This window comes from Madurella fahalii, assembly GCF_045866475.1.
Source record: "Madurella fahalii IFM 68171 DNA, scaffold_1, whole genome shotgun sequence".
In the NCBI taxonomy this organism is placed as follows: Eukaryota; Fungi; Ascomycota; class Sordariomycetes; order Sordariales; genus Madurella; species Madurella fahalii.
The window spans coordinates 5,101,977-5,119,675 of NW_027263971.1; the positions used below are offsets into that span (position 1 = coordinate 5,101,977).

Consider the following 17,699-nt stretch of genomic DNA (forward strand, 5'->3'; position numbering starts at 1 on the left):
TCTCGTCCTTTTGTTTTGCGGGCCCGGTGCATCTGCAGCCCGGGATTCGGCCGACCACATGTTCGGTGTGGGGCCTGCTGTGCCGGCCCCCAAATACCCCAGCAATGGGGGTTTGAGTTTTGGGGAAAGGAGCCTCGGCATTTCCAGGTGGCGGCTCCGACCAAACACGGCCCAACCCCACGTCAACCGCACCCTTAGACAAACAGCAACGCAAACCCTCGCCGCGTTTTGCCTGGCTCCTAGGTACTCGACTCTCTCTTCATAGCCTGGGTTCTGGGGAAAGTATTGTTATTCCTGCGCCTCCGAGCAAACGCTTATCAGCTGCCAACCAACTGGTTGCAGATAGCCCCGCCTCCAACCCTCATTTGTTCCCGGCCCCTCAAACCTCCCTCACCGCAGCCATGTCGTTCATGGGTGGCGCCGAATGCTCGACGGCGGGAAATCCGCTGAGCCAATTCACAAAACACGTCCAGGATGATAAGAGCTTGCAGCACGATAGGCTCGTCGGCAGGGGCCCGGCGGGCTCGCTTGGCGGCTTCAGGAGTGCTGGCCAAAATACTCCCCAGGACGAGGTAAGTGGAAGAATGGAAGAGGGAAAGGAAAGGACCCGTCTAACACTCTCACCCATAGATGATGAACGGCTTCCTCCACCAGAATCCCGGTCTCCCCGAGATGCCGTTGGAGCAAGGACCCATGGGCCATGTGCACATGGACCAGAACCACGTCCACCTCCGTGCCCAATCCGCCTCCCCCCTCTCCCCGACCTGGGCGCCCGCCGACACACAGGCCGCCATGGAGGCGGCCTTCAACGTGCCGCCGGGAACACAATTCAGCCCGGATGAGTTTGCCAAGTTCCAGCAGATGAACAACTCGGCAGCGTCGGCCTCACGGGCCAGCCCCATGCCCGGCGCCAGCGGCAGCATGATGAACCAGCCGCGGATGCCTATGATGATGGGCGGCATGAGCTACGGCATGATGTCGCGCCCCGCATTCCAGCCCATGTACGGCCCGCAGATGCACATGACCCAGCAGCAGCAACCCCAGCAGCAGGAAGTCCAGGGCAAGGGCAAGGAGAAGGTGGTGGAGCTGGACGAGAACAAGTGGGAAGAGCAGTTCAAGCAGATGGAGCTGCACGATCGGGAGCTGCGCGAGTCAGTCGCCGAGAAGGACGAGGCTCTGGCTATGGAGCCTGAGCTGGACAAGATGGACGAGAAGCTGCTGCACTCCGAAACGGGCTATGGCGACCTCGAGTCCATCTGGCGTGGCATCCAGGCCGAGCGGGAGGCCATGAAGGAGATGGACGATATCGAGGACGACTTTGCCCGCTTCGACAGTTCCCACTTTGGCGGCGACAACCTCAACGACTGGGGGCTCAATAACCGGCTCGGCACGGACCCGGTCGTGCAGGAGTACCTGTTTGAGGAAGAGAACCTGTTCCAGGACCAGCCGAACCCCTTCGAGGAGGGCGTCCGCATCATGAACGAGGGCGGCAATCTCTCGCTGGCGGCGCTCGCCTTCGAGGCGGCCGCGCAAAAGAACCCGGATCACGTCGATGCGTGGGTCTACCTCGGCAGCGCCCAAGCCCAAAACGAAAAGGAAGAAGCTGCCATCCGCGCCCTCGAGCACGCCATGAAGCTCGATCCTAACAACCTCGCCGCTCTGATGGGCCTCGCCGTGTCCTACACCAACGAGGGCTACGACAGCACCGCCTACCGCACGCTTGAGCGCTGGCTCTCGGTCAAGTACCCGCAGATCATCGCACCCAAGGACCTATCGTCGCCCGCCGAGCTCGGCTTCACGGACCGCGCGCAGCTCCACGAGCGCGTGACGGGCCTCTTCCTCGAGGCCGCCCGCCTGGCGCCCGACGGCGACCATATGGATCCGGACGTGCAGGTCGGCCTGGGCGTCCTCTTCTACGGCGCTGAGGAGTATGACAAGGCTGTCGATTGCTTCCAGGCAGCGCTGCACTCATCGGAGCTGGGCACGAGCAACCAGCGCGAGCAGATCCACCTGCTCTGGAACCGCCTCGGCGCCACCCTCGCCAACTCGGGCCGCTCCGAGGAGGCCATTGCCGCGTACGAGAAAGCCCTCGCCATCCATCCCAACTTTGTCCGCGCCCGCTACAACCTCGGCGTCTCGTGCATCAACATCGGCTGCCACGCCGAGGCCGCCGGCCACCTGCTCGCCGCTCTCGACATGCACAAGAGCGTCGAGAAGAGCGGCCGCGAAAAAGCCCGCGAGCTGCTAGGCGATGACGGCGGTCCCGCTGCCGACGCGCGCATCGAGGCTATGACGACCCAGAACCGGAGTACCACGCTGTACGACACGCTCCGGCGCGTGTTTACGCAGATGGGGCGGCGGGATCTGGCTGAGAAGGTAGTGGCCGGGATGGATCCCGACATCTTCAGGGGGGAGTTTGATTTTTGACGGGGGAGGTGATGAGGCTGGCGGATCATTCACAGCGTTATCATCGTCGTCGTTGTCGTCATCACCATCACTATCCACATCACCATCACCCATCATCATGTCAGCGTGGGACGTGTGGCAAGCGATTGTGGCATTTAAATGGATCCGGGAGGGTGTGGGAGAGGAGGATGGTCTTTTAGACTTGTCTTCTTCATTCGGCCGCTGCGGGACGGTACGGCGGATCATTTGAGACGGTTGCATTTGATGCTTGCGGGAACGTTCGGATAGGATACAATGCCCCGAAAAGAAGTACGGGTGGCTGCGCTAGGTGTAGAAGACAAAGTCCTTGCTACGGTCTGTATAATACAGCATAAGAATATTTCGGACAGCATCCAAGGTAGAGACAGCGGAACATATACAGCTGCGGAGCGTTCAAAACATCCTGCAAGGTTCATTGGATTTGGGAGAATAACAGCGCGATTTTGTTTCTGTCAGAGTTGGGATGTATAGATCAATAATCCATGATGGTATGAGGCTGACTTGGGCACTGTGTCAATCATGCCGAGTATCAAGCTGTCGAAGCCGTCCTCGAACATCTCTCTCCCAGTGGTGTTCCCCGTCAGTGTTGTGTTTTAGAAGCGGCGGCGGAGCAGGCGCATCGCGGGCACAATGATCACCCTGCTTCCTCTACTTGCTACATAGAACACGCATACAACATCCACGACCCAGAGTGTGGAGGGCTTCAACTAAACTTGGCCATCGAGCATCCAAATCCCCTCAACCCACGCTCTATTCCAGACTTCACGATTCCATAACTACGCGTACCGCTAACGCCGTCTACTAGCCTGAACAAACACCCACGCCTAACAGCAAACATCGCAGCTCAGCTATTTCACGCCGATGAACCCGATCCCGCTCCGCGCCGCCTTCACGGCTCTCCGCAGCGCCTGGTCCTCGACGTCGGTCCACTGCACGCTGAGCTGGTCCCATTTCGACCCGGGCGTGTTGTATTCCTTCTTGAACTGGGCCTGCACCGCCTGGAGGCGGCTCATCTCGCGCGGGTCACCGGAGCCGCTGAAGACGATGAGGGCCGTGCAGGGCGGGAGGGCGTCGTGGATGCGCTTGAGGCGGTTGGCGAGGTTGGTGAGGCATTCTTCCAAGGGGGTGGGTGATGGAGAGGGGTTGGTGGGGGGGTTGACATCCGGGGATGATTGTGTTGCCGTCGTCGTCGTCGTCGTCGTCGTCGAGGCCTCGTTGGTGGTGGAGGTAGGGAATGCGGAAGGCAGTTGTGGTGGTGGACCGCCGGGCTCGTCTCCAACAAGCTTGTTGCGGTTCCACCACCCCTGCAGCGCCTCCAGCTCGCGCATACGCGCCCAGACGAAATCGACGCCGCCCCCGGGTACCTCGAGGCCGTCCGGGTCGCCCTTGACGGCGCGGATGATGCCGGCTTCGACCTCGGCGTCCGACTTGCACGAGATGGTCACCGTGGCGGCGTTGCAAGCGCTCCGCGTCGCGTCGCCCCAGTCGATGGCCGCGCTGCTCTTGCCCAGTGGGAGCCCACCTGTAGCTCCCGGGCCGGCGGTGGCGCGGTACGCAGTGCCCGCGCGTGCGAGGCGTTTGAAAAGGTTCTCGCCTTGGACATCGCCGGTTGCCCAGGCCTTGCCTTTCTCGCACTTCTTCTTAACGAGATCGAGGCAGGTGCGGGCGTCTTCGATGCTGTCATGCCCGAAGATGGTACCGTCGCCCTTCTGGATCTCGCGGCTGAGGTATTTTTGTGCGAGGTACTTGAGGGAAGATTTGAGCGGTGGACCGCGCGGGTGGGGGAAGAGGATGGAGGTGTCAACGATAAAGGGATGGGATAGACGGAGGGCTTTGAGGTCTGACTCGAGAGAGTGACCCAGGAGAATTGTGCGAGGGTGCAAGAGGTCCAGGAGTCTGGCTTGTATATCGCTAAGAGTGGTTGTGATGGGGTCGATCATCTCTTTGGTGATGCCGGAGAACCGAGTCACGTAATCTATAATGGGCTTGTCCGGCTTGACGAGCTCATCGAGAACGACCTCGCCGTCCCAGGACACCAGGCTCACCCTTGTCAGTGAAAATTCGCTTTCCCCCGTCATGCACATCTCGCAGTCGAGAGCCAAGACCTGGCGGCCGGCCGTGATACTGCCCTGCTCAATCTCGGCCTCGGGGACGTCACCGTCTTCAAAGTTGTTGACTCTGGTATGCACCCATCCCTCTGGGTCCTTGAAAGTCTCCTTCGGCCCTCCTTCTGGAAGAAGGGCTGGATGTGTCGGGAAACCGTTTTCCATCAGCTCTTCTGCAGTGGCCAAGAATTCGGTGACCCTGGTCCTCTCGTCTTTCCAACCGTGGGGTTCGGAAACGGGCTTGACTCCGCCCTTTTTCTCCTTAGGAAGAGGAGCGGTGAGCATTGCGTGCATGGGAGAGTGCAACTTGGCATACTTGTCATCGCCCGGTGCTCGCACTGGCCAGAGGTGGGGGAACATGTCTGCAAATGGCTGCAGCGACCGAGGCAGCAAGTCCTTCTTGAGCGCGCGAGGATAATAGTCATCTGGGGAAGTCTCACTCCGCCCGATCGCTTGATCCGGCGCAAGGTCGTTGTAGGTGGAGAAGTCGACCTTTGGCTTGAACATGGCCTCCTCCAGACCGGGAACCATGATGGCGACAATCTTCCTGAACTCTGGGCGGTGCTTGACCGAGACCCACTGAGGGGCAGGCCCGTCGGCGAAGATGTACAGGATCAAGTCGCGAAGAGACGATACATTGATCTTAGACTGCAGCCTAGCTTGCTGCGCGAAGTGGATGCCGGGATACCGACTTGACTCGGCGCCGGGTACTTTTTTGGCCTTCTTCACCGGCCGACCGCGCTCGATCGTCTGCCAGCCGTCGTCATCATCCGCGTCATGAGTGCTGGACCGCTTGAGACTGCCAGAGGACTCGCTAGAGGCGTGTGTCAGAGGAGAGGCAGCTTGCTCGACAGTCTTGTCTTCGCTGTCGTCTGCGGTCGTGGGGCCGACGATGGTCGCCATTGCAGCAGCTACGCCGCGGTTCGCCTTGTTCTTTTTGTTCTTCCCCATGGCGACGGCAAAGCACTCGGGCACAGGTCGACGGGTGTTCTTGTCGATCGGGGGCGTGCCGTCGAGGAAAATCACGTTCGTGCAAATGGAAAAGAAGGTTGCCCAGATTTATCGACCGGGGTCCCGCCGTGTGGAGCCGATGCGCTTGCCTGCTTTGGGAGGAGCACCTTGATGGCCGTCAACTGGCAACCCTAACCCCTTGCCGCCTCTCGACTCAAACAACGCTACTCTTAGGTACGTGACCACTGGTGATACTGCAGTGCTAATTGGGATCGTTTCCTTGAATGTAGAAGTCAGTCTAGCAAGGTCTCTCCCACATCGAAGTATCTGACCCTGATCCCTCGCTAAATTCCAACGGGGCCGGGCGGCCCTCTAGCGTTTTCCTTGGTGCGCCACGACCACCCGAATCATGGAATCAGTCTTTGTGAATGGAATAAGTGCGACTCTCCCATTGGCCGCTTTGCCAAACTTGTGGGCACGAATCGGCAAAGCTATCTGACCTAGTCGCTGAGTCCGACGATGATGTGGCTGCACAAATCTATGGTACTGTCGGAATGGAAGCGAAAGGGAGTCCGTTGACGTCGGCAGCAGTGCGCTTCATCAACTAGCCCTGACATAGCGTTCCCACAAATCAAATACATCTTGGGCACCCCCCTGTAGAATTACTCTAGCGACCAGGAGCAAGTTGAATTCGAAGCAATTAAATGGGCTCTCGGAACTGCAAGGCTTCCAGACCCCCTCACACGGAGCATTAAGCCCCGCTGGTTTTCATGGAGTGATCGAGATACAACAGCTTCGGGCCAATCTCCGAAGCCGGATGAGCGATATCAAGTACGCTGATGGCTATGTCTCCAAGGTTATCTCGGTATTGGACAAAAGGGTAAGCGGCATCGAAAGCGATGTCGAAGCTTTGAGGGATACCATAGGTAATCTTCTCCATGATATTGAAGCCACCCGGAAGAAGATAACAACGTTGAAAAGCGAGCTTAGCGAAACGACGCAATAATCCCAGAATTCCATTACCTTTGCAAAGCTCGAGGGACAGCTCGCCTTGACGGATAGCACGCTCGGAGAACTGCGCATAACCATATTAGTGGGTGCCAAATTTCGGGGAAGATGTATCCGAGCTGAAATCGGAACTCGGCGGAGAGCAACGAGACATGAGCTTAGATATGAAAACAGTGATAGAAATAGTGACAGGGGCTAGGCCAGAGACAAGCGGCTCTCAGTGCCGAGATGATGCAACTCGAACTACAAATAGAGGAGGCGCATGAAAAGGGGCTGAAGCATGCCGAGGCAGCATTCCCTTCCAGGAACTCGAGGTTCCTAGAAGAAACATCGTAAAATTGGCAACAGAGCCAGCCAGGCTGGGACTTTGCAGATGAAGCTGGGACTCCGAAGGGAAGAGTCGAGGGGCCTGACATCTGTAGGCAAGCCTCCGATGGTCGACGGCCACCTACCCCGCCGATCCCGGAGACATGTCTGGATTCGCAGGCACTTGTTTGGCACATTGTGACGAGCCTCCTACACACGCCAGAGTTCTATTTTCAAGCGGTATGCATTCCCGCCGAGTTATTTGGAGTTCGTTGCCCACCGTATGGAACAACACCCGGTCGACCAGCTTGTCCAGGGGTATCCTCAGCCAGAGAAGATTCGTCGGAGACTGGTGGTAGCCCATGCATGGCAAAGCTCTGGTCGGGAGGGAGGAAGTACACGAAGTAAAAAAAAAAAAAAAAAAAAAAAAAAGGGCACAATTAATAACGGCCTCCCGACTAGGTTCGGTAAACGATAACGGCCTGATATTACCGGGCCGCTCTTTTTCATTTTTTTACGAGGGACCTGCCACCAAGCATTGCCTCTAGCACCTCGGGGGCGAAGGATGCAAGCCCTTTAATGCGCTTAAGCACCTCGTTCTCGAAGAACGCGCTGCCTTCTGGATCCTCGGGATCATTTACCCACGCCTGGATCAGAGCCGACTCCTTCTCCCGTCCTGCCAGGCTCTCGACATCTTCCAGCATCGACTTTGCCTGTTGCAGCACTTCCCAGTCCTCAGATGCGCCTACGGAACCATGATGGACAGCGAGGCGCAGCAGGGCTTCGCACATGCTGACCTGGTCCGCCAATGCTAGGATTCCCACGAGGCCCTCGTGCAGGCACCTCGTCGCAAGCGCGCCGCTTGCAGTGAAATCCCCAGTCAGGGCCAGGAGCTTGACGACGGACATGATTCCCTTGATTCTCCATGGCATAAACGGCGCCACGAGCTTGAAAGGCTCACACTCTGTGCAGAGAAAGCAGAGCAGAGGGAGTGCGTAAACAACCATCTTGTAGCTGGTCTGCCAGCGCAGCGCCACTTCCAGAATCGTCGTCGGCACCGGCTCGACAGCCCACATTCCAGCCTCGATAAGCGGTTTGCACAGCTCCCACCGGGCGCGCCAGACCTTTAAGTGCTCCTCCTCATCGTCCCCTTCTGGCTTGGGTAAAGCCTGCCATGCCTTGTAAATAGCCTCAATCTGCGCCTTGGACGCTTTGGACCTATCAATAGGCGGATTCCGCAGCTTTTCCAAATCCGGCTGCAGGCTGAACGAGTTGAGGGAGATGGTGGGCGACGCCTGGCAAACCTCATAGACGTCGAGGTCGTCCTTGCACCGCGGGCAGTCACACTGGAAATGGTAGAGCCTGAGGGCCTCGTGGCGCGCCGCTTTGGGCAGGGTGTTGTCTATACACCCCAGTCAGCCAGCCAGACATAACCGCCCGTCACCCGTGGCCAGACTTACCAATATACGAAATGGTAATCTCGTCCCCTTCCTGAACATCCCTCTCCGCCCTCAAGACCGCAGTCCTCTTGTCGAACCCAATAAAGGCATTCGGCACGCAAGAGTGATTAACCATGGCCAGTCCGGCATCCAGGAAGACGCCCGCCATGCCCGTGTCCGCATCCAGCCGATTAAACGCATTCGTTTGTATCTGTAACCGCTGATCAGCATCCCTCTCCCTTGCGGAGTCCAGCAAACTATCCACCAAAAAAAAAAAAAAAAAAAAAAAAAAAAAAAATAGGAGAAAAAGGAACCTAAACCAACCTTACAAAGCACCTCCCTCGCCTTTGCAAGCGTCTCCTCCCCCTCCAACAAGCCCGCATACACCACCGCCGCAGTAGCCTGCAGCTCAAAGTCGGCCCAGACCTCCTTATCCCGCCGAAACGCCTCCACGTTCCCCTCCAGCGCGCCGTCCGCCTCCGGCCCGTCGCCGAACGCCTCCCTCACCGCCCCGTCGCCGCCCTTGAGCCGCAGCAGGACCTGCGCCACCGCCCGCACCGGCGTCGGGAGCCACTCCTTGCCCGCCGACTCGCGCACCCGCGCAAACATCTTGCACTCGGCCTTGTGCACCGCCCGCCAGTGGGCGCGCTGGCACGCCGGCCCGCAGTACACGGCGGCCTTGCACGCCGTGCAGGCCCGGAGCGGCTGCTGGCTGCTGTCGCCTTGTTGTTGTTGGTGCTGCTGCTGAGAGGGAGGCGGGATCCGGAGGCAGTAGTTGCAGGTTGTGCGCATTGTCGCGCCGTCCGGGAGGGCGAGCAAGGGGGAGGAGAAGGTCGCTATCGGGGTGCCGGCGGGGAAAGGCCGGGTTGCGTGGAGGGAGCGGCCCCTTTTCGGGTTGGTGGTGTCGTGGTTGTGGTGGAGGCGAATGCCCGGTGGTAGTTGCGGGGCCATGGTCGTAAGCAGGGTATTTTATTAAGTATGAGGTGAGGTAGAGTTTGGGCCGAAGGAGGAGGTTGGAGGGAGATGGTTTAAAGGTGCAATTCTGAGTTTGAGAAGGTGGGGGTTTAGGACTAATATAAGAATGACCGAGGTCCGCTTGGGCGTAGTCCTATTGTTGATATGCCGCAGGCAACAGTACCTTGAGATGCGAGCTGAACTGTGAGAGTGCGAAGTCCTTGATGATGAGAAGGGTGCTGGTGGGGCTAGAGTTAGCGGGGGTTTTACCTGAAAATACGCAGGTATCAATAAGCCGTATGTAAAAGATTCCGTAACCTACAACGAACAACTTGGCGCTTTGAAAATACTTCCCTACACTTGATAAAAAACGGAACATCAGACAATCTACGTAGGTATGCTTAAGGCATAGCACCAACGTCTTCAAACTACAGAGGGACCTTAGTACATACCACCTTCGTTTAGTGCATGATTGTTCTCGTTCTTGCACAGCCCCACTTCATGTGACGTCTCGTTGCAGAGATGCTTGTCCCCCCAAGGACCCCACCAAAAATGCTCCCCCACATTATTGCAGTGAGGCACCAACCTTAGCGGGGCAAGCACCATCCCGTTTCTCTCGAGGCACAGTAGCTGGTTCAGAAGCTCTTTCCGCCATCAACAAGTCCTACCGTCGACAATCCTTGTCACTTCAGATAATTTTAGGTTTACTGAAGCCCAATTCTGCCAAAGATGGCTAGCCGCGGCAGCCAACAACAAGGAGGCGAGACAGGTCAGTCCTAGATCCCGAGGCGCGCTGAGAGACACTTGCGCACCGCCTCAGCGCGCCCCGCCACAGCAGCTCCAAGGACTGTGCACCTAAACTTAGATATTGACTTGCCACAGTCAGTATCGAGTCTCTCAGTGCCCAGCAGCTCAGTGCTGTCAAGAAGCAGCTCGACGAAGAAGTTGAGCACCTCTCGACCTCGTACGCACAGCTTGCCGCGGCACAGGCCAAATTCAAGGAGTGTCTGCGTGTAGTCAAGACAGGCGGGTTTGACAGTACGTTACTGTTTCCCTCGCCTTCGTTTCATTTCCGTTCATTCTCCGTCTTGTCCAATTATCCTGTTGTTTGAGGCAGACGTGAGCCGAGCATGGCCATCATGAGTCCCCTGAACCCCTGAACCGGCCTATCCCTTCTCCCGCACTAACAACTTACCTTGTCATCCACCAGAAGACAAATCCATCCTCGTCCCTCTCACAAACTCCCTCTACGTCAAGGGCCAAATGGCAGACCCGGACAAGGTGCTCGTCGACGTGGGAACAGGCTTTTACGTCGAAAAGGTATATTCCATTTCCCTTCTCCCGCGACTTCCACCCCTTCCCAGCTTACCCCACCCATCACCTCGATCATCCATGCAATCTTCCATCCTTCCACCCCCTCCCTTCCAATCCCAACGCTCTTACCCAGAAAGCGTCTCATCTCAATCCTCAACCAGGACCACCCAACCTAATATCACCTCTTCTGTTCTCCTCTAGGATACCAAACGCGCAACCGAATTCTATGAAGCAAAGGTCAAGGAGCTGGCCGCCAACATCCAAGGGCTAGAAAGCATCGTGCAAGGCAAGACCAACAACCTGCGGGTTGTGGAAGAAGGTTTGTTTTCTCTTCTTTCCTCTTATTCCTTTTGTTATTCTTTTCGTATCCCATTTTCTCGATTTTGCTTCTTCATTTCTTCCGCTCGCGGCCCGAATCCGCACAGCCAACCCTTTACTTGAGCCTTTGCGCACATCATGAAAACTAACGGAGTTGCTTCAGTCTTACGGCAAAAAGTGTTGGCATCGGGGTCTGGCTCGGGAGCACAGGCGTCGTCATCATGACAGGGCCAAAACTATCTGCACATATCGAGAGACGCCAAATGCAGCAATGGATGGCACCAGAGATATCCTCGTTTCTGGCTGCCACAATGACATTTACACCACAAGCATTATTTGAGAAAGGAGTTGCTATATGAGTTCCCTTGTAGACACCTCTGCTTGCTTGAGCACTCGCTCATTATCATGATTACCACCGTCCTGCGTCCATCATTCGTATCTCCCCGGAATAAATACACCACAAGCAAAAGTCAAACGCAATCGCATGATCCGTCCCTCCCCGTCCACCCTGATCAACCAATAACAATATACCGCCGACTGTACAGAGCAGTTACACATATCAATGCAAACTATTGCAGCAAGTTCGTCTACGTCGGCAGCTGCTCCTTCAGTTGCCGGCCCTGCTCCGTAACCCATCGTCGAGCATCATTTGGATCCAGTGAATCCAAGACAAGAAGTGGTCCAACGGGTCGTTTGCCTCGCTGCGCCTCCCCGGGCCTTCCTCATCTCCTCCGTACGGCTTTAGAAATTGAGTTGCGAAGTTCTCATCCCACTCCCGCGGTTGTGAAGACCCAGAAGCCATGTCGTCATCCCAGTCCTTGCTATACAGTGTGAGTCCAGCAACAGTAACCGGAGGGCTTCCTGTGCTGTCACCCCACTTGTGGAAGAGAGTGATCTCGAGGTTGTACCGCAAGCTAAGTGCGTATGTCCATGTTGCTTTCCCATGAATAGTCTTGATCCCATGGGCTCGGATGAAAGCAGGGGCGATGGAAATATTGGGGAAGTTGCCGCCGAGAGCATCTCCTGGGAAACTGAGATTTCCCCGCAACTCTTGGATGGTAAAGGGAGCCGAGGCCCCATCAGCCAATCGGTTGGCGGCTTTTCGGATTTCTAGAGTCCAATCGTGGTGACTACTCTCGTCAGTTTCCAATAGCGGGCCGAGAAATTCGGATGAACGTACCTCTCCGGGCACAACGTTAAGATTTCCACCGCTCGCTGGCGCTTCTCTTGCTGGTGGGCAGACAGAGGCCCAAGGGTATATTGCTGAAGCTGTCTCGTCTTCTCTCGCAACTTCCCCTGGGCTTGGACCAAGTCCAGGGAAGTCTCGACGTGAAGGTTCTTGGTTTGCAGAAGCAGAGAATAGATGGGTTTCGTCGACGGGTCGAGGTAGGTTTTCACCGACTCGGGCAGGTCTCCATCAGCCCTGGAAAGCCGAGCTTTGAGAGCTTCCACGGTACTCCTGTCGACTCTAAAGTGCGCTAGCCGTCAGGGAGCCGGCTGGTAAACAAAAAATTGGAGCAACTCACATGTTGATCATACGAGCAGTGCCTCTGATTCCGGCGCGGCAGAGAAAGCTCCCAAGGTCAGCAAAGGTATACTCCACCTTCCCTTTCTTCCATTCGTCCAGAGTGATGCTGCCAAAGTGCACCCTCATGCGCATTGCGTTTGGATCACGCCGCAGGACCGCGACCGTGCTATCCAAGGCACGTCCAAGTTCCTGCTTGTATTCGGCCTTAGCGGCCGCAACATCCTCCGGATTCGCTATTTCCACGTCCTGGGTCGCTATTGCCACAGGACGGACACCAACACCTCCTTCCCTCTGTTGGAGCATTGCTCTGAAGTGGCCCTTGCCATTTCGTGCAGGGTGGATCAGAATCCGTGTTCGCCACACACTCTCCTCGCCCGGCTGGTATAGCAGCAGCTCCCGAAGTGCTACGATCGCCTCTTTGGCCGTTTCTCTGTTTGCAGCTTTGACGATAATGGAGGCACCACTTTCCCCAACCTCGACCTTGCACTCGTGCTCGGTTTCGACACTTGAAAACGCTGATTTCAGGTTCACGTCCGACGGGTCAACATCCTTGAAGCCGCGCATCGGCCCCGGCAACGAGATATGAGTCTATGGATGTTAAACTCCTTCCGATGTGAGGCAAGGCCGTAATCAGCTTACCGTTACATTGACTTGCAGCGGTGCCTTGGCCTTAGTGGTACGGTCGGCACCGGAAGTGTACACTTTCCTCATCGCGTCAACGAGCCTTTGGTCCTCCACCCAACGGCTTTCTGGAGTATAAAACTGGCGAGGGCGCGAAACCAGGCGCTCCAAATTAGGTGGGACTGAACTCTGTGTTTGTGATTCGACGAGGCACCAGCTGTTTCCAAGGTTAGCTTAACACCTCTTCATTAGGACATCGATGACCCCATAGGGCTGAAGATTGGCTCACCTGGCAACGGTAGGCGGTCGCTGCAGCGAACTGATAACGTGTGAAAAGAGAAGTCAGATACAGGAAAACTAAAGTTAAGGATAGGAAAGGACAAAAGCTGAATGGGGCCGAGAGGAATTGATCAAGACTTGAAATTAGTACAAGCTGCCGACCCCAATCGAATAGTAGGAAAGAAAGGCGCAAAAAAGGGCGGAACTCCCCTCAGTGCTGGTGAGGGTTGAAGAGGCAGGAGGGGCCCGGCTCAGAGCTACCAGCCACCCCAGGCAAGCAGCAGCGGCAACAGGGAAGGAAGTTCTCAGGGTGAGGACCATCGTGGGGACTGCTTAGCCACAGTGGACTGACGCTCTAGATGCAGACTTTTCTTTGCGATGAGTAAAATGGACGTACCCGGTGGTTGATGCTACTCCACGGCAGCCACTGTTCGCGGATTCGCTTTGTTAGCCAGCTTCTTCATGCAATGCAAGAGAAGGACGCTCAGAATTGGTTGATGGAGCCGCCGTTAGGGTGCCAGATGTTGGGCACTGCCGGAAGTCGTCGGGGAAAGACTGCTCGAAGGAAATCTAGCCAAATCTCAGGAGAGATAGCCCAATAATATATCGAAATTTGAAGAGAAGCGCACCTGGATGCCGTGCGATTTGGTGGTGAGGCGGGTTCCGCAATCCCAACTCCCCGTCCCACGTGGGCCCCGCGGCCGTTTACACGACGGGCGCCCCTACGCCGGTTTCGCCCTGCCATCTGGATCTATTCCGAGTTTCTTTATCAGGTAAGATTGTGCCTTCTTTCGTTGTGGTGGTTGATTGCGTACGGATGGGTGGTTGCCGATTGTGGGTGGAAAGATCAAAGTTGCAGAAGTCGAGAGGTAAACGCAAGGAAAATTTATAAAGCGTGAGCGCACTGGCTGTTTGCGCAATCTGCTCTGATCTGTGAGTGACGGTATCTAACCCTGTTATCTATCACAATGGAAGTGGGGGTAGTCGTTGTCTCGCAGACTCCGAATAGGGCTCGAGCTTAGAGCGCCATATCTCTTGATCAGGCCGAGTTTTTCCTTCGTACATGCCAAGAACGCTTCGCTCCGATGTTACATTTGAAGGCCCTTTAGAGAGCGAAAGGCTGTAAGCAAGGAGACAATTTACATGATGAATGCTTGATTGGCGAGGACTGAGTCGTTGATTGCACTGTTAAACCCTGAACACAATCGGAATGTAAATGAGGAATATAGATAGCTTTCGGTGAAGCAACGGATATACATTCATACGTTGTTGGACATATGTGCTGAGAGCTATCCAAACTCGACTCAAACAGTGGGATGCCCCAAGACTGGAGGAGTGTTGTAGAGGCTCTTCATTCTAGCAATCTCTACTTAAGTAACAGCTGCGATTAAAGCAAGGAGTATGTAAACTGCAACATTACTCAATCATTCACTCATCAATGTGCCAGTCGTTTTCTGGCTTTCTGTTCTGATTTTTCTCAGTGGCTTGGTTGTAGACTCGGCGATCGGTCTCCGACTCCCGATGAGCGCTCAGACCGGAAACCCAATGTGACCATATAGTTCCAAAGGACCGGTATTTTTCATTAACTCTGAAGTGGCGAAGTCACAATTAGAAGGGAAACGTCTTAACCAACAGGAACAAAGCGAAGGGCTTCCGATAGCCTCGACGTTTGTAACTGTGCGTTGTGCTAAGTATATCGCTTAAATGCATAAGAGGAAGCTTGGCAGCATGTGGCTTTTGCTAGGAGCAGGGGTTTTAATGAGGTTGACGCGCTAAAATGCAGGGCCCGGACGCGTCTCGCGTGCAGCTCGTTCTCTCCCCAGTTCGCACAGCATAACGCAAGACAAGGTACCTGCAATTGTAAAGATTTGACGCCAAACCCCGGCCCGAGTAAAATCAAGAGCCCCAGTACGGTTCCGTAACGAATTGTCTCAAAAATCAACAATGCCCGGTGTTGTCGGCGGGCAATCGACTCGAGCAGCCCGTTACCTTCCCGGCGTCACCAGAGAAGACTCGGACGATGAGCTCGGCACGGACGACTACCCCTGGGAATGGATCTATGAGGCCGACATAGCTGACCCAGACTCGGCTGCGGAAATCGGAAGGAAAAGGAAGAGGACGGCAACACAGCAAGCCCAAATAATCGGTGCTAGGATGGGCAACTTTGAGTGTTACCTGGGAGACACGATGCTGCTCAAGGCCGAGGGCTCTAACGAGGCCTGGGTCGGCATAATATGCGACTTCCAGACCGACGATGAGGGTGAAAAGGCAGCCAACTTCATGTGGTTTTCCTCCCACAGCGAGATTCGTAGCGCCAAGAAACGGACAGACTTTCTCGACGTGAGTAGAGGGTTCTCTAGAGATCACAGACTTTGGCTGACCTGGAGCATCCAGAATGAGCTATACATCACAGCCTCGTACGATGTCAACTCCTTGACGACGATCAACGGAAAGGCCCACGTCATGTCGCAGGCAGTATACATGAAAAAGTACCCCAACGGCAAAGTCCCGCGCAAGGCGAAGGAGTACGGTAAGGTGTTTATCTGTCGCCGCGGTTGCAATACGAGGACGTGCACCTATACCGACGAGTTTGTGTGGGAGGACGTTTACCATGGAAAGGAGGACATTGATGTTCTGCAGGACTTGGTTCGTCAGGGCACCAAGGCCACTCGCAGGCGACGGCCGGCCAGAGATGAATCGCCAGAGCGGGATTACAAGCTAGATGCAGATGAGGATGCGGAAGACTACGCCCCAGGGGGACCACGTACCCCAAAGAAAGCACGCACGCGAGACGCCGTCACCCCGAGTAGCAAACGCAAGACGCCGGGTAGCAAATTGGCAACTCCTTCCTCACACCGCCGCATCTTGGTCAAGAAACATCTCGAATTCACCCCTCTCGCCACACGTATCCTCTCCCCTCTTCACCTCCAATCCTCCCCTTACCAGCTCGCCCGCACCCAGCTACACGTCGCATCGGTGCCGACCAGCCTCCCCTGCCGCGAAGCCGAGTTCAGCCTAGTCTACTCCCACCTCGAAGCGGCCATTACCGACGGCGCGGGGACATGCATCTATATCTCGGGCACACCCGGCACTGGGAAAACGGCCACGGTCCGCGAGGTAGTCTCGCACCTCGACGCGGCCGTACGGGCCGACGAGCTCGACGACTTCATCTTTGTCGAGATCAACGGTATGAAGATCACGGACCCCCATCAGTCCTACTCCCTACTCTGGGAAGCTCTCAAGGGCCAGCGCGTGAGCCCCGCGCAGGCGCTCGATCTCCTCGAGCGCGAGTTCAGCCACCCGTCCCCGCGCCGGGTCCCCTGCGTGGTGCTGATGGATGAGCTGGACCAGCTGGTGACCAAGAACCAGGGCGTCATGTACAACTTCTTCAACTGGCCGGGCCTCCGGCACAGCCGGCTGATCGTCCTGGCCGTCGCCAACACAATGGACCTGCCCGAGCGCACACTCAGCAACAAGATCAGCTCCCGCCTGGGCCTCACGCGCATCACCTTCCCGGGGTACAACCACGAGCAGCTGATGCGCATCGTGCAGAGCCGGCTGGAGGGCGTGCCGGGGGACATTGTGGACGCGGACGCGGTGCAGTTTGCCGCGCGCAAGGTGGCGGCCGTGAGCGGCGACGCCAGGAGGGCGCTGGATATCTGTCGGCGGGCCGTCGAGCTCGCCGAAGCGGACGCCAAGAGCAAAGAGGAGGAGGCGGAGGGCGCACCGGCTACGCCGAGCAAGACGGGCCGTGGGAAGAAGGGCCAGCAGCAGCGCCAGCAGCACCAGCACCAGCAGGAGGAGGCTACGCCCAAAAAGAAGAAGGCACTCTCGGGAAGGGTCACCATCGAGACGGTCCGGCGAGCCATCAGCGAGGCCACGAGTAACCCGCTCCAGCAATACCTCCGCACGCTGCCATTCGCGTCGCGGCTGCTCCTCACGGCGCTGCTAATGCGCACGCAGCGGACGGGACTGGCCGAGAGCACGTTTGGCGATGTGCTGGAGGAGATGCAGCGGACGCTGAAGCTGGCCGGGGAGAGCCGGCCGCTGACGTTGCTCGACCGGAAGGCAACAGCTGCTACACCGCCGCCAGGCATGACGGAATCGGGATTGATGGTGTCGTCGGCGCGCACTAAGAACAGTTCACAGCTTGTGCGGCCGAGTGGGTTGAGTGCGGCGGCTGTGGATCTTACCGGGGCAGGCATCATCAACCTGGAGGCGCAGAAACCAGATCGGCCAAGCAAGATACGTCTGGCGGTGGGAGATGAAGAGGTTAGGCTGGCATTTCGTGATGATCCGGAGATCAAGGCACTCGGTATTATTCTGTAAGAGCGAGATGCCCATGGTACTGCTAGAAATGAGGAAGGGAAAACGTGGTATGGTTCATTCTATCCCTTCCCTGTGCACACTGCTCAACGCCAATGCTATAGA

General features: G+C 56.6%; 6 protein-coding genes across 6 annotated transcripts; 3 read left to right on the forward strand and 3 right to left on the reverse strand.

Annotated features, from left to right (window-relative positions):
• Positions 1-401: 401 nt before the first annotated feature.
• On the forward strand, positions 402-2,427 carry PEX5 (Peroxisomal membrane signal receptor PTS1; the record flags this gene model as incomplete). The annotated part of the gene is made up of 2 exons (XM_071056988.1): positions 402-572; positions 631-2,427. 2 exons carry the CDS (start codon positions 402-404, stop codon positions 2,425-2,427), a joined length of 1,968 nt encoding a protein of 655 aa, XP_070913089.1.
• An 866-nt stretch (positions 2,428-3,293) lies between these two features.
• Positions 3,294-5,501, reverse strand: MFIFM68171_01567 (Exonuclease domain-containing protein; the record flags this gene model as incomplete). Its single annotated transcript, XM_071056989.1, has 1 exon — positions 3,294-5,501. One exon carries the CDS (start codon positions 5,499-5,501, stop codon positions 3,294-3,296), a length of 2,208 nt encoding a protein of 735 aa, XP_070913090.1.
• A 1,820-nt stretch (positions 5,502-7,321) lies between these two features.
• Positions 7,322-9,205, reverse strand: MFIFM68171_01568 (Suppressor of anucleate metulae protein B; the record flags this gene model as incomplete). Its single annotated transcript, XM_071056990.1, has 3 exons — positions 7,322-8,217; positions 8,276-8,465; positions 8,579-9,205. 3 exons carry the CDS (start codon positions 9,203-9,205, stop codon positions 7,322-7,324), a joined length of 1,713 nt encoding a protein of 570 aa, XP_070913091.1.
• Positions 9,206-9,937: 732 nt separating this feature from the next.
• GIM5 (subunit of tubulin prefoldin) lies at positions 9,938-11,065 on the forward strand (the record flags this gene model as incomplete). The annotated part of the gene is made up of 5 exons (XM_071056991.1): positions 9,938-9,977; positions 10,091-10,246; positions 10,419-10,528; positions 10,724-10,841; positions 11,004-11,065. 5 exons carry the CDS (start codon positions 9,938-9,940, stop codon positions 11,063-11,065), a joined length of 486 nt encoding a protein of 161 aa, XP_070913092.1.
• Positions 11,066-11,447: 382 nt separating this feature from the next.
• Positions 11,448-13,079, reverse strand: MFIFM68171_01570 (uncharacterized protein; the record flags this gene model as incomplete). The annotated part of the gene is made up of 4 exons (XM_071056992.1): positions 11,448-11,970; positions 12,021-12,308; positions 12,367-12,956; positions 13,008-13,079. The coding sequence occupies 4 exons, from the start codon at positions 13,077-13,079 to the stop codon at positions 11,448-11,450; spliced, it is 1,473 nt and encodes a 490-aa protein (XP_070913093.1).
• A 2,133-nt stretch (positions 13,080-15,212) lies between these two features.
• On the forward strand, positions 15,213-17,597 carry ORC1 (Origin recognition complex, subunit 1; the record flags this gene model as incomplete). Its single annotated transcript, XM_071056993.1, has 2 exons — positions 15,213-15,608; positions 15,663-17,597. 2 exons carry the CDS (start codon positions 15,213-15,215, stop codon positions 17,595-17,597), a joined length of 2,331 nt encoding a protein of 776 aa, XP_070913094.1.
• Between the last annotated feature and the right edge of the window lie 102 nt (positions 17,598-17,699).